We start from the raw sequence: 16292 nt of genomic DNA, 5'->3' as shown, positions 1-16292 counted from the left end.
CAATTACCACTCAAGTAACTCTCCCACAGGAATTGTAAAAGCCCTTGAACCCAAATCTGACATGACAACATCACTTATATAAAACTATATTGCACATAATGAAAGATGTACTCTCTTAAAATCAGCCTGTTTTGTGCAAAGCATGTTTGGGATGATAGCATATACAAAAACTGGAAAAGGTCACCAAAGGAAACCAACACACTGCTTGATAAATGTTTTATTTATAAACATTTACATATAGCTGCAGGGTCCTTCCTATGCTCTTTGGTTTAAGATTGATAGAAGTAGGTCTTAAGTAGAGCAAGTTATCGCACTTGAAGTCACCAAGTGATCTCATTATCTCAGCATATTTATTGATTTTATAATTTGATGCTTCAAAAGAGGGAGGAACATTTTTTTCTGGCATGGAATCTTGGAATTGCCATCTGATGCAGAGACCAGGAGGGAATATCGCTAATAATTTGGATTTTGATGAATCAAGAAAATGTTAAATTAGGATGAAATTACAGGATTTGTCACTAAAATGGCCAGAGGATTTTTTCTTAAAGAATCATAATTAGCCAAATGTGGTATTATCAGGGACAGTTTTTTTCTTTCTTGATCTGAGAACTAGATATTCCAGTAGAAGCAATGGTAGATCGTGAGTTCAATATTTTGTTTTGAAATATGAAATTTTGAAATTTTAGAGTTTTGATTTGTGTGCCAGATACTGTTTAGTTTTATCATTTAAACAACTGTTGTTACACAGTGAAATAAGAAAATGTGTATGGTAAATAGTTTAGTATGCATGTGTTAAGGCAGATACATTATATACTGTCATGTTTATGAAGAAAACAGCTGTGCAAATTGGTATTTTTTGCGAAGTAAGGGTGTGATTAGCGCTAAAAGCTATTGCCATTTCAGTTGTTCATAAATTTGTGATTAGGGTTGTAGATGTTCTCTCTTGAAAAGGATGCTGTGGGGTAGCTGAGTGGTTAATGTGTTTGCTCATCATGACGAAGACCTGGGCTTGATTCCCCGCATGGACACAATGTGTCTGATGTTCCCATGATATTAATGGAATATTCCTAAAGGCTGTGTGAAAATAAACTTACTCGCTCTCTTCAAAACCTACAGAAAGTTATGCCACTCAAAAGAAAAGAAGGATGACAGAATTATTCCCCATTACTAACTCAATCTGGCAATACAGATAAATTCAATTCTACTAATAAAGGTTCAGTTGATCCTTAACTCTTTTGTGTAGTATAGATGAGAACTATGCCATTCAGACTAACTGACATTAAAAATTTGCTGTAAATAGTTTTTCAGTATCACAAAACCTCAGAATGGCGTTTATATTATTGCTTGGCCAAGTTGTTTGAGTGTAGAGATGAGGGCTTGATGCCTGACATTGTCAGGAATTGTTAATGCCATTGTATCACAATGCTTCCAGAATGGGTAAGGTGACCTCAATCTTTCCCAGTCGCTCCTTTCTCTGTCTGTTATGGGTCAGATATCAAACCTGCTTCTCAATCCATTAAATCTTGCCAGGAACATTAATGGATCCCCCAGAACATTTACGAGGATCCTGAACATGGTTGAGCATGTTCTGAATGACATTTGAGTCATGTGACTGTCCTCTGCGAGTTCTAAGTCTATGGAAATCATTTTCTTTTTTAGGACTTAAGCTGATCTTGTCTTCTAAATTTCTTTTTACTGTCAGCCTGTCCGACGACTTGGCATTACATCTTGGGAGAATGGCACTTGATTATTCCCTCAACACCAACAAATTTCAAGAGCTAAAGTTATCTCCCTTTGTGTAATTGTAGTTCTTGTTCACTGATGAGAGTACAGTATTAAGTGTGGGTTGGAGTCAGAATCAGTTTCCAACAGAAGGATTAGGTTTTCTACTTTAACCAATATAAAGAAAATAGAACATGCTACGTTCACTTGTTAAAAATTATACTATTGATAATGTCCTTAGGTGAGAAGCTTTATGATTTTTAGGGTGTAAAGTAAGAAATTCATTTTTGTTGAATTTTCTCTTTACTCATTGTGTAGAGTAAAGGTCAGGTTTGTTTTTTGTGCCTACTTGTACTTTCATGGTAAATCAAAGATGGGAGTGTGTTAGAATATGATCTTCGGAGTAACCTAGGCTTGTTCTAGAAGTTGGAAAAGTGAATATGGTGATCAGGCTTGGCACATGGGTTTGTTGTTTGTAATAACTCACTCACTCACTCACTCACTCACTCACTCACTCACTCACTCACTCACTCACTCACTCACTCACTCACTCACTCACTCACTCACTCACTCACTACTTCTATCATGTCTATAAAGTCTGTTTTGTCCACAACCTAGTGGTACTTTGTGGAAGTGTATCTTCGTGTGACAATTTTCAACAAATGGCTTCTTGCAGGTTCCTTTTTTGGTGGTCGCCTCCCTCCACGGACGGAATGGAAGACCACGTACGCATGTGAGAACGGCAAGCTGCGCGTTGTGTGCAAAGAGAATGAGGTCATCCGCATCATGCTGGCCAACTATGGCCGCTACAGCATCTCCGTCTGCAACAAGTATGGCATTACAGAAGGCTGGAATGTTCAATGCATCTCTGTTCTGTCATTCAGGGTTGTGTCAGAGAGGTGAGACTAATTCTTTAACAAGAAATAATTGATCAATTTGTATTCTTAACACAATCAGGACAATGGTTTTAGGAGATTCAGCTGTAGACAGGGTTCAAGGAATGAGCAATGTTGGATGTTAAGGAAAGATATTCATTATCGAACATCTGCATGGTCCTTTGTCACTTGTGATTTTCTTTGATGGGCATTGTAGAAGTTGAATTGATGAAGAATGATGACAGTTTTTATGGATATACAAATTTTTTTATTCTGTGAAAGATGATGTTTCAACATAGATTCTAATGTTGTTGTCATCACTAGCTTGACGACATCAGAATCTATGTCAAAACATCAAACATTTCCATAACAATTCTCCACTTGTGAATTATTACTAATAAATATCATAAAGGTGACACCAAATCATTCCTTGTGAGTGGGAACTATTGCCATGTGGTCGGACTTGCTGAGTTGTTTCATGCATGGCATCCTATCACAGCTGCACAGGTCAATGCATTGGTGTCAGTCACTGAATTGTCTGGTCCAGACCAGAGTGATTTACAGTCCTCTGTTGTTTAGCTGGAATATTGTGGAATTGAACAACAAATTATTCCTGCTACGTTTTCAGGAATTGAGTCTAAGGCTATCTTTTCCCAGTGTTGAATAGTTGTTGTAAGTATTCTGAGTCAGAATCAATAGGTTTTCACAGCACCTTGCATATTGTAAGTGTTAGCCCAAATGTAGGAGCCTGCTGGTTATTGGCGGGATCTTCCCATGACATCAACTGGTTATTCATGATCAAGGTTGATCATTGACAAATTGTTGTGCTAGGTCTGCACATAAAGAAGTCTTCATTCACTCATTGAGATAGTAAGTCAGGTGCATGACTGTGAGTGAGTATGGGTTCTGGATGAGATTCGCAATAATATTCCAGCAACATTGCAAAATGGGTTTCGTGATCTGCATGTTTAATAGGAAATGAACCAATGCCTTGGCAGTGGTACAACTACAAGACAGCCCCAACCACCCCCACATGAAAGATGATGCTATACTTCATTCCCTCACTAACTCATAGACTTATCCTTCGTGATGTATGTTGAATCAGAGATTCAAGTACACATATTACTGTGGCAACTCTGAATGCCCTGATGACATCTCCGGTATTGTGAGACGTGTATCTTTAGTATCCCAAACCATTGATGTCGCACTTCAGTAAAGATGTTCAACCACACTGATATCCATCTTTAACCCTGCAGGTACATAGGAGATAAATACCTTCCCAAGTCTGTTATACGATCCAACTTTTGAAAGTTGAGTGGTTAAAAAGAAGGCCTACTTTAATCGGTCATTAGGCTTGGACAAAGGGCCGTAAGATCCAACCTTTGAGAACTGAGTGGGTAAAAAGAAGGTCTACTTTATTCGGTATTTAGGCTTGGAGAAAGGGGCATAAGATCCAACTTTTGAGAACCGAGTGGTTAAAAAGAAGGCCTACTTTAATCGGTCATTAGGCTTGGACAAAGGGCCATAAGATCCAACTTTTGAGAACTGAGTGGGTAAAAAGAAGGCCTACTTTATTCGGTCATTAGGCTTGGACAGTGTGGAGGACGGACATTGCGAACAATTTCCAGACCGCCGTGATGTAACTGCAGTTTCTGCCAAATATTTACATTAACTCACTCACTCACTCATATACTCAGTATGTTAATTTTTGTCTTTTATGAATTAAAGGTGTAAAATGTCTTTGGAATTGAAACTTTTCTATTAGTTTAGATATGAGGATAAAGTCAAATTTGAAGATTTTTACGGCACTGAGGTTCATTTTGAGTCATATTTGCCTCATGAAATGTTAATATTTATCCCCTCAATAAACAAAGTATTGCTGACAGATTTCAGACTAGAGAAGTGGTCTTTCTTCTGATGTGTTTGATATCTGTGAACTTTGATCAGCACACATGTCATTGCCAATTCCGCTATAATGGAGGGTATTCTACAACATCCTGTTGGTGATTGATCAACTAACATATGACAACTATTTGGAATACAAACACTCAGATTTGAAGCCGCAGGGCCTTTTTCAGTGAGGCATATGTTCTGAGCTATGTCAAATTAAGTTTGTTAAATTAGTTCATTTTGAATGTTCAATTTTCAAAAGAAAATTGTTTCGTAGTATATTCACATTTAGCATTGAAAAATATATATGTGAGGGAAATTTTTTTTTTTTTTTTTTCGAAAAGTAACGTAATACAGTGGCATATTTTCTGATTAGAACAGGATGGCAATGAATATTTTTTCATAGTGCTTTTTCATAGTGCTTACCAGTTAAAGTACCACATGAACCTGTGAAGATCTGGGTTGGAATTGGTGTTCAGTGTTCAGCAACACATGCTTGTAGTAAGAGGTGACTAACTAGATCACATGATCAGGCTTATGGACTTGTTGTCTCATGTCATCATATCCTAACTACGATCAGTGCTGAGCCTGCTGATCACTGGAGTGTCTGGTTCAGACTCGGTTATTTACAGACCACCATCATATAGTTGGAATATAGTTATTTAAAACAACAAGCTAACAAACCAAGACCTAATGCCTAGGGGCAGAAACACGAGGACCTAGTTAAGGTGTGCATAATCCACATCCCTATCTACACATCTGTGTTAAAAAAGTATGTGGGAGCTAATCTCAAGAAAATACAGAAATCATATAATATCATTTAAACAAACATGTGACTCATTATTTGTTATGCTGCTTTGATGTAACAGGAAACACACGTGTCTAATGGTGTAGGATTTATGTTTTGATGACCCTGCAATGATGCTCTCAAATACTCTCGAATGCGCCCGTGCTGGTACACTGGGTGAGAGATGTGGAGATGTGAGTGTGCATAATACGTATCATAGACTCAGTGTTAAGTGTCACTTGGGGTACATCGATGTGGAATTCTAGCTCACATTTGATATAGCAATATCTTCCACATTCAAATTCCAACTAAATTAATACTCTTTCAGAGAGACTTTAAATAAATGGAATATTATTTTCATGTCTTTCTCTGCCATTTCATCATCAATAATATTGTTTAATATTCAGCATAATCAAGAAACATTTGTTGACTAGAATTCCACAGTATTGTAAAAATCCTAACAAATTTAGTAAAATGAATGTTAACATGCGTACTACCATGAAAAACCTCTTTTTTTTGCATGAACAGGCAAGCCTTCATGTTGTTCTAACCGTTAGTGGTACTCTGTTGACAACTACTTGTGTATGTATATTTCTCTCTGTTTGATACCAAGTCATGTCAGTTTCAGTGCTAATCATGTTAATTTCAACCTTCTGTAAGCACGGATAGTGGAGTGACTCACACAAATAGCTGCATACATACTGGCATGTTGGAAATAGCTGTCATTAAATGGTCTCCTGTGTTAGGTACTGACAGACATTATGTTGAGAGGGAATTGAGATGATGACAGTTTAACTATCACTTTGTCCCTAGTTGAAATAAATGTTTACAAAATAGTCGGCATAAACATGCCCCACTGTGATTAGAATTTTGACGGCTTTTTTTAAGTACTTGAAGCATTAAAGCACTCGAAACAATTCCAATTTTTTGTTTCCCTTTTCTGTTCATTTTCTAGGTTCTTGAAATTTTAGGAACAGTTTTCACGGCTCTTGGGAAGCTTTGCATAAATTATCAGAAACCTGATACCATTTTTCATTTAACAGTTTCATTTAATTAGGCATACACACTTTCAAATTGCTTCTGATGTAATAAATAATTGAGTTTGCCTTCACAAGTAGTATATATTATTGTCAACAGCTATTTGTTATCACTATATCGCTTTACTAAAGACATAAAGTTACCTTTGAAAGAACAATATGTATTTTCTTACCTGTAAAAGGATCCATAGTTTTGACTTAACTATTTATAATTTTGAATCTAGCAATTATCAGTTATATTTATATAATTGGTAGCAATTATTTTTATCACCAATACCCATAATACACTGGTGACATCAGAACTATAAATAACTACAACATGTATATCTGTCAGATCTTAGCTTTAGTTCAGAATGGTAACAGTTGATGGTCTAGGCCACTTCACAAGTATACTGAAAAGCAAAAGAAACTCTAGTTTCGAAAAAATGCAGTCTCATGAAAGTAAGGGTTCATGTTTATGTCTTCTATTTAAAAACTTGACAAAAGCCAGAGTTGCATTTCTTTTGCTGGTCAGTATGTGTATTTGAACTAGTGTGTTGAACTTACCCATCGTCATGTAATAGTGCTTCTGTAACTGCATGTGCATTTTCTTGCTGTAGGTGTGATGGAAGACAGGAGTGTGAAATGATGGCCAATAATCATGTGTTCGGGGACCCATGCCCTGATACTAGTAAATATGCAGAGGTGAAATACTACTGTCAACCAGGTAAGTCATGAATAGACATCACAGGTGTATATTATCATTGGACATTGACGATATGTATTATCATGCAATGTCACAAGTGTGTATCGTCATTAGAGATCATTGGTGTATATTATCATTGGACGTTGATGGTGTATATTATCACAAGTCATCACAGGTACATATTATCATTGGACATTGATGGTGTATATTATCATAGGATGTCACAGGTGTAAAGTATCATTGGACATTGATGGTGTATATTATCATCAGACATTACAGCTGTATATTGTCATTAGAGGTCACAGGTGAATATTATCATAAGATGTCACAGGTGTATATTATCATTAGAGGTTACAGGGATATATTCCTTGTGGCAAAGCCAAAATGTAGAAGTTACAAAATATTACCTGTCTTAAAATCTAACCCACACTGGTATTACGTGATTTTTGAAAACAGATGTACAAGTGTGTAGAACCCCCTGACGTGGACTGACAGCTATGTCAGTGGTAAAACCTGTAAGGCGACAACGCTGTAGAGGACATAACAAATGAAGCATTAGACTCTTATCCACCCAAACTGAAATGAACATGAAACTGACAGGACAAAAAATATTATCAGACATATTTTCTGCACACCTAACTGCCGCCTTTCTTAAAGGCATCCAGTCAGATCTTATTTTATTTTTTATTTTTGTGTTTGTCAGGTTAAAATGTTTAAAATAATGTATAGCAATTACCATTCCTAGTTCCAGTTGATAAAACGGCATTTATATCCTGGCTTTGGTTGAGCTTAAATTCATCTTTTAAAACCATGACAACAATCATGAAGGTTATTCAGTGCAATTACAGCTAAGAACCAGTTTCTGTTAAGTATTCAGTTGCCTCAGAACATGGATGATTAAATTAAATGAGTTTATTATCAAATAAATAATGCAAATGTTAAAAAAAAATATGTCCATCATTTTGTGTAAGGTAAATTTTGTCCATATCAGAGCATGGCTATCATTGGAAGTTATTCAAATCTGATTCTTTACTGTTTATTGTTAATCTTTAATCCTGAAAAGCCCCTGAATAAATACATCCCAGAATATTGAAGATGAAATATGATTTTTGTTTCCATTAAATGGACGTTTATTGATGACTAATGTGTTAGTATTTGATGGTCTAAAAGAAAGTCTTTTTTCAAAAATACAAATTTACAAATAGTTCTGTGGAAAGTAGAATCAGTCTTTGTTTGAATACCACACAATAACCAAAGTATTTGCCTGTGGGGACATAATGTTGATAGTCATCACTTGTGCACATTGCAATAATATTTTTATCCAGGTAGGTAATTTCGGTTGGTTTGTAAAGAAATGTAGATCAGGCAAACGTTTACACTATTTACCTATAGGAGAGACAGTGTAAATCACTGCAGTAGACCTTTCTCAAACGAGAATATAGGGTTGCATTTTGCGTGCATTTTAGCATGTTGCTGTTCATTGGAATGAAGTAGATGACATGAGAATGATGACAATTGTAGATTAGATAGTCTCAGTCTGTCAACATGGAATGCAGATAACAGCTGTGGTCTGGGGAGTTATCTCCCTTGTTAGGCAGTGGGCTTCTTTAACATCTTGTGAATCACAATTTCGAAATATGTCAGTATATGATCAAAACAACTGTAAGTTTTCATACAAACTTATTATTTGAGGAATAATTTCTGAAATTTTGATTCACAAATTGTTAAATTGTCCGTTAATTAGCTCTCACTGTGTTATGATGGTGAATAACTTTAGATGTACAAGGTATATAAGTAAAAACTTTTCATTGTGACTGTGTATATTTACACGTTTGACAATTGTGTTTTTTAACATTTAATGTAATCATTCTATTTATTCAAACACTGTAAGTTGATGTTCAGTTGAAAGTAATCAAAGCAAATGACATTGATATGAAAGACGATACTATATTATAATACATTATTTCAGGCAGTCTTATAAGTGAGATATTTCATTATAAAATTGCATGAAGCCAGTCTTTTGAATGAGATATTTCATTACAAGACTATGATAATCTTTGCACTGAGGTATTTTATTTCAATACTGTATAAAGCAAGTCTTTTGAATGAGATATTTCATTACAAGACTACGATGATTATTGCTATGATATACATGTATTTCATTTTTAGTTGGTATGATGCTAATCTTTTGAATGAGACACTTCGTCATAAGACTCTATGATGTTAATCTTTTGAATGAGACACTTCGTCATAAGACTCTATGATGTTAATCTTTTGAATGAGACATTTTGTTTCTTCTGTTGAGTTTTAGAGCATGCTGGCATGCCTTTTGTTTTCCTGCTATTTCAGTTGATACTCCAAAAACCCCTTCTCCTCCTACGTCTGCAACAACATCTTCTACAACGCAAAGTACAATACCCACAGAGCCCAGCAGTAAGTATGACAGATGTTACTCTAGGGTTAGCAAGGTCAGGGAAAGTACATCACTGTAGCATTTATATGCTTGAAATTGATTACAGTTATCTTGACATGTATGATCGATGAAGTGAGGATTTGCATGGTTCTGTGTGTGTTTTAACATCTATCAACTTGATTGATGGTGTGAAATAAACAAGCTCTCAAAGTTGGACTGAGAAAGTTGTTTTCTTTTAACAACTTTGCGTTTTTCTTAACCCATATCAGCTGAAGCAGAGGTTCTAGATGTTTTTGAAATTTGAAAGTAAAATTTATTGCTCTTATTGTAGTTTTAAGATTGTTTGAATATATTTTATTTATCAAGTGGTCATTTTGAACAAGCTTAATTGGAATCGTTGATGTTACTTGTTCTTTTTTCAAGATGTGTAATAAAAAGGATTTTCATAGTTTTTTGGTTTAATAAAAATAATACCGATATTACGAACATGTCTGGCAACCTTTCTTATTATTTTTTGCATTTCTTTTTTTAAATAATGAAATTTATGTGCATATATTGCAGACGTTTTCTTCCATTCCTATGGCTTTATGATTATAATGAGACTATAGGTATATCTGGCAACCTTTTTCAGCGACTACCACCACCACAACAACAACAACTACTACTACTACCCCCATCCCCACAACCACCATTCCAACAACTACTCCAACCACTACGCCTTCTCCAACAACTACCCAACCCCCAACCCCTATGTCCTCCGTCTCATCTACCTACCACCCAACCCCACCCCACACCCAGCAAACATCGTCTGTGGTTCTACCTAGTAAGTTTGAAGTGTTTTCTCTCTGTGGGTGAGACAAGTTTTTAATGACTATGCATAGTAAGGGCAGATAATCTTTCCTTTACCAGCCCTGACAAAGCATGTCACCAGTCTATTTTCTAGTGGAACAAGACGATAATTATGCTATCTGCAAGCCTGTATTTGTACTCATGAGCCCTGAACTTGCATGTCATAAAATGTTTGTCTTGTTAATGACACAAACCCACTAATCACTGTGTGTAATTGCTAACACGTTAACCCTTGTGTTTGTTTTTTTCATCTGAATGTGGCACATTTACATACCAATGTCTCAAACATCATCACACCATATGCATGTTCCAACAGGTATAATTAAGTACAACTTAAGATATTCCAAATTTAGAAACACTATCCGAAAGGTTATAGTTTCATTACTCCACCTCAGTTTAATAAGTGCTCTCAAATTAAGTGTATCTTTAGTGTATATTCCAGTCATCATTTTATATCATAATTTATACCGTGAGCCTTGTTTCATAAAGTTCTCTTAGTACTAAGATGATTATAACTCTCTTTGACATAAGCTTATGGTACTCAGGGTGCTAAGATGGTGTGGAAGGAAGGGTTTACTAAGCATTCTTAGTGCTCTGATTGTCGTACACCTATGATTCAGCGTGGTTAAGATTATCTAAGCACCAAGATGTCTTTTGGAAGACACAATTCAGAAAAAGTCCATCTTATGAAATTCTACAGAAGTATGAGCGTTTTCAAAAGATTCCAGGCTATTTATAGAATTGAGACTGGATATTCTGAAATGTCATTGGGGTGTTCTCTGAAAGCCTATTGAGCTAAACTGGATAAATTTTTGGATCTTGAGTAAAGAAATTCTGATTTTGAAAAATAGATTATTTTGCACTCTGCGTTTATGGTAATTGTTAAACAGAGTGTTGACCTGGTAATTGTTAAATAGTGTTGACCTGGTAATTGTTAAATAGTGTTGACCTGGTAATTGTTAAACAGAGTTTTGACCTGGTAATTGTTAAATAGTGTTGAACTGGCACTGATACATTGTAGTACTGAAGATGTCACTGCACTGTGTGATATAAATGTTATGTACATGTACCACGTTATAGCATGATGGCCATTGTGGGCTTGCTTACTGTGTGCAATATAGTGGACGTGAATATCACATCAGTTTCAAACAGAGGGAGAAACATCTAATTACAGCTTACTCGTGTATTTCACTTCCTACAGGTGGAAATATAATGCTGATCAGTTGGCATATATTGTTCTGTAGCTTGTGGACAATATACTGTGGTATTAACCAGGATAACATTGCACCATATTCACACAGCTTTATGTGTTGTGATATATTGAGTCTATTTACCATTGTATTGGTTTGGTGTAGCACTTGATGAACAGTCAAAGTAAAACCTTTGGGTCAGAGAATTGGTATTATTTTTTTAGGAATAGTTTTGGGACTTAGCTTGTGTAAACAAAACCTTTTATATTTTTGGGGTAATAATTTTCTTTTGCAATTGTTTTAGAAATTTAGTGCTTCAAGTGTTGTGTTGCACAAACTTAGTTTGACTAAGTGCACTCACTGCAACACTGTCTTCACAACTCTGCAATATGTTTGCTCTAATATTATCTTTTTTCTAATACCTTCTGAATTAATAATTTTTACTTTTTTCCAATATTAATAATTCCTCTTAACTATCAAGACCAAATTTCTTTGTTCATTGTCTCTGTAGATACAAAGGGATTTTTTCATAAATTTTAATCAAAATTGAAGTCCATCTCGAGTCAGTAAAATTATCTCTGTTGAGCAGCAATGTCGAAAATAAACTGTAACCATCCCTTTTTGTTTAATGAAAAATTGTTCCTGAACAAATCATATTCAATCTGGATTAGTAATCTTAATCTTGTAGTATCTGTGGCAGGATATGTTAGAGGGGGAGAGATGTGACTGATTAAATGTTGATTACATTTATGCAACTTTATCTGAGAATTTGTGTTTTATCTACAGGAAATAACACCAAAAAACCAACAATGCCACCTGCTGAGATTAGTAGTGGAAGGGAGACAACTCCACATCCTCAACCTCCAACCACACAACGTCCATACAATATTCGTGTGTGCAAGACTGTGAGAGCTGAGGGGGTGTTATGGCCGACAACACTTATTGGAAGATGGGCAAAGGCAGCTTGCCCTGGAGGGCTTATCGGTGGGCATTATGAATATGTTACAATGTGCTGTCTTTAGAGCCTGTCCTTAAATGTCACTGCATTTTTGAAATAGACTTACCAGGTGAATCATGCAGCCAAGAATCACATGAGAAAATATTGTGACACAAGCATATTTTTTAAATTACATATTTAGGGATCATGTATGCCTCTTATAATGTGCATTATCCAAGGTTGCATTGTAGATGGGGTATATAAATATTCAATGATTTTGAAGGCTTCTAGACTGGTCACTGCAGTATACAGGCTTTATGGTATGTCGTGGAAAGATATGTTTCTAAATGTCACTCAAGGCAGTTTAGGGACTTTGAAGATCACAACTATCACTATACAGCCAAACCTGTGTAATACTTGTCTTCATAGGAGTCTCTGTGAGGGATTTCCGTATTCTGCATTCATTGGTAAGCTGTGGATGTTACAGGGGTAGACTTGTCCCAGGTGTCTGAAGTGGCTCGGTTTGCTTTAAAAAAAATGCATTCAGTGAATATACGAGTGATTTATGACCATGGTTTTAATCCCCGATTGTGGTTTAGGTGTGCCAGCTACATATCTGTACCTAAAGCTGGAAATGTTTAAGAACTGCTTCACTCAGTGCTTTCCTCTGTGGGTTCAATTCCCCACATAGTACAATGTGTGAAGCCCATTTCTGGTTTCCCCACTGTGAATTTGCTGGAATATTCCTAAGCTTAATTGACTCATCACTGACACACTTTCCCCTCACATCAAGCTGACACACAGTTATATATAACTGAAATACCATTCAAAGTGGTGTAAAGCCAACTCACTGTAGATATACATAGAAATTAACAATAGCCTGTAGAGATGCATTGTGACTGGTATGTATTTTCATTGTCTCTGTTTCCCAGGCACTGCAAGATGGCTGTGTAGTGAGAGAGGATGGGTGGGCGGGCCAGACCTCAGTGACTGTGTGTCACCATGGGTGAAGACCATTGATGAGAACATAGATGAAGTGGTGAGGAACTCATTCATGTAGTCTTGTCATCTGTTGCTATGACTGGACCGATCACATTTTTTCGTTTGTAGTTAATAGCTAAGACCAGGATGTATCTTGTAACCAGTGGAACCAATGGATGACGGTGTTTCTGTGGCCCTTTCTTGTGCCATTACTACTGTGTCTTGCGACCAACCTGTGAAACATGAAAATTTGAACAAGATGTCAAGACAGTGTCTGAACTTTGGCTTATCACTTCTGAAATTCTACTTGTATGTCCATTTCTTCAGTACTTAAGTTAAATATATTTTTGATTGTCTGCAGACAGACATTGGTGCCAAACATGCCACCTGAAAATATTATGTTTATTAAATGAATTCTGGCAGTATATACATACTTTTTCAACTCAGAAAAGTTTACATTTCAAGAAAGTTGTATGTTTCTCCGACAGTTCCAAGGCGATGCATCATCCCAAGAAGTGATGACGAAGTTGAAGGATGTGACAGCAAATGAGATCAACGCTGGCGATCTGAAACGCACGACCCAGAAACTGCTCCCCAAGCTGAACCAGGCTTTGAGAATGGAGATGGAAGCTGCCAAGGATGTGCCAGTTGCCATTCGCAGGAAGAAGATGGAGAAGTTCACTGAGGTATGGTTGATGTCATCACTTGACTTCATCAAATACCACATGAGATTGCATTTGTTGGTGGACCATGTGGGCATATTTCTCAACCATTTTTCTAGCCTAACATGTAGCCGTTGGGAAAAGTCAGAAATTTAGTTGACACAATGTGACAATTGTGGTCAGTATATTTTCTAACTAACTGACGTCTGTTGACAAGTAAATGAATGTGTTCTTAAAGCCTACGTGGGAAGTGGGGTAGTCTAGTGATTAATGAGTTCACTTGTCATGTTGTCAACCAGGGGTTCTCTTCCCGGCATGGCTACATTATAAGTTATCACATTGTGTCGAATGAAATACAGGGTTTTATCAGTCCCGAGTAAGGTTGTATTCCCCAAGCCGGTTGTAAACCCCGTATTTCCCGAGACACGATGTGATAACGCATTTATCTAGCTGAATGTTTTCACTAAATCAAAACAAAACAACACACATCGAATCGACTTGCTGCCATGTTGACACCAGCTGCACTGCACTGCACCGCACCGCACCGCACTTTACTAAAGGCTTGTCGATGCACGCTTTTCTCACTTGGCATCGTCACCGAGGCACAGCGGGATGATATGACTTTCACAGCGGGAGTATATGACTTTTATACTCCTGTTGGTGGATCATGATGGATGTACATGGTATTTTATCAGAGTCACGTGGACCAATCAAAACTCGACATTCTTACATGAGGCTAGATAATCTATGAAGCCCATTTCTGGTGTTCCTCAACATGATATTGTTTGAAAATTGCAAAACCGGCATGAAAACTTACTTTCCATACTCAAGCTGACAACTTTAATCAACAGAATCTTTTATCATGAAATTGATTATTTGGATTCTGTGTTTTCCAGTCATTTGTGAACACAAGTAGCAACCTGTTGGCACAGAAACAGAAGAAGTCATGGGATCTGCTGCCAAAGTCACAGTCTCAGGAGGCAGCAACATCGTTGATCATCAGCGTGGAGAAGTCTGCCTTCCAAGTTGCGGAGGTCATGGAGGTCAATGATGCTAACACCATGGTCAGCGAGAATCTGGGTAATGACTGTTCCGCAGCATCTAATTGTACAGTGTAATGGATCTGAGACTGTCAAGTTTTCAAGACAGTGAGAGATTAGAACAACTCCTTGAAAACAACTTGTGCCTCTTTTGTTTAGTTATAGTCATCAAAGACATACATTTACTCACTAAGTATGTTCAGTGTAAGTGGCAAAACTTGTCTTATCACATGGATTTGACATGCTTTGAAATGCCGATGAAAGCCATTTATTGGCACATTACCATGCCACTTTTCTCTCAAATACCAATATTGCATTTCCCTCATTAATACTAACTATCAGCCTCCAGCAAAGCTACCAAATAATTTATTCTGAAAAAAAATCACATATTAAGAGTACAGTATGATATTAGAACGTTTGAATGAATTAATTCAGTGTTGCATCAAATCAGCTCTCACGCCTTCTACCAATCTTTATTTAAAGCGAATCTGTAGAGTTATGTCTTTACGAACATCCAATAATGATTGAGGCCAGGTTCAGAAAACACCAACTTCTTGCATCAGTTTTCAATGCAGCAGTTATGGCAAGTGTCCTCTGTTTGGAAGCTGCTCGCTTTGAAATTTCAATAATCAATTTCAGGCAAGTTGTAAGGGATAATAAGTATTTTATTGTATCAATAATCAATAGGAAGCTAAAGTGAGTGAGTTTGCCCCAATATCTATATAACAGACCAAAATGTCAAAAAAGCCTGACATTGTGCCTTTGAACACAACATTCTCACTCAGTGAAAGACTTCCTTGCATGATCTTCTTGCAAATGATTTACACAAAAACATGTGATATACCCGATATGTTAGAGTAATCTATAATTAGGACAATTATGGACTTGGTTGATGGTGTGTCACCATGTCCTGTTGTTCATAACATCAATCACTGGTGGTGTGTGATGTTAAACACCACAAATGTCATCTGTTTATGTGTTTCAGTGCTGGAGGTTAATGTGAAGAATGTCCTTGGTGGCATTGAACCTATGACCTTCCCATCTGAAAAGGTCAAGGATAATGCATCATGGAACAAGAGATCGAACCATATATCAATCCCAGCTCGAAGCCTTGTCAATGCAGCCAAAAAAGGTAAGACAAGATTGTCTTACGGATAGCCTGAAGGACAAGAGAGAAATTGTTTGTTGATTAGGTTCATTGGTCTCAGAAAATGAGCTCATGTG

General features: G+C 36.7%; 1 protein-coding gene across 2 annotated transcripts in view; it reads left to right on the top strand.

Moving 5' to 3' along the window:
• The window catches only part of LOC137291150 (adhesion G protein-coupled receptor L3-like), a 76267-nt gene that overhangs the window by 45532 nt on the left and 14443 nt on the right, over nt 1-16292 (top strand). For both annotated transcript variants that reach the window (XM_067822436.1, XM_067822437.1), the window contains exons 3-11: nt 2399-2621; nt 6911-7017; nt 9346-9429; nt 10041-10232; nt 12235-12432; nt 13318-13424; nt 13855-14052; nt 14925-15108; nt 16054-16200. In XM_067822436.1, coding sequence (XP_067678537.1) covers nt 2399-2621; nt 6911-7017; nt 9346-9429; nt 10041-10232; nt 12235-12432; nt 13318-13424; nt 13855-14052; nt 14925-15108; nt 16054-16200 — 1440 coding nt within the window. The remainder of the gene's footprint in view (nt 1-2398; nt 2622-6910; nt 7018-9345; nt 9430-10040; nt 10233-12234; nt 12433-13317; nt 13425-13854; nt 14053-14924; nt 15109-16053; nt 16201-16292) is intronic.

The sequence above is a fragment of the Haliotis asinina genome, chromosome 7 (assembly GCF_037392515.1).
Source record: "Haliotis asinina isolate JCU_RB_2024 chromosome 7, JCU_Hal_asi_v2, whole genome shotgun sequence".
Classification (NCBI taxonomy): domain Eukaryota; kingdom Metazoa; phylum Mollusca; class Gastropoda; order Lepetellida; family Haliotidae; genus Haliotis; species Haliotis asinina.
The sequence above is the reverse complement of the archived record's forward strand: the minus strand, read 5'-3'. Positions and strand labels throughout refer to the sequence as shown.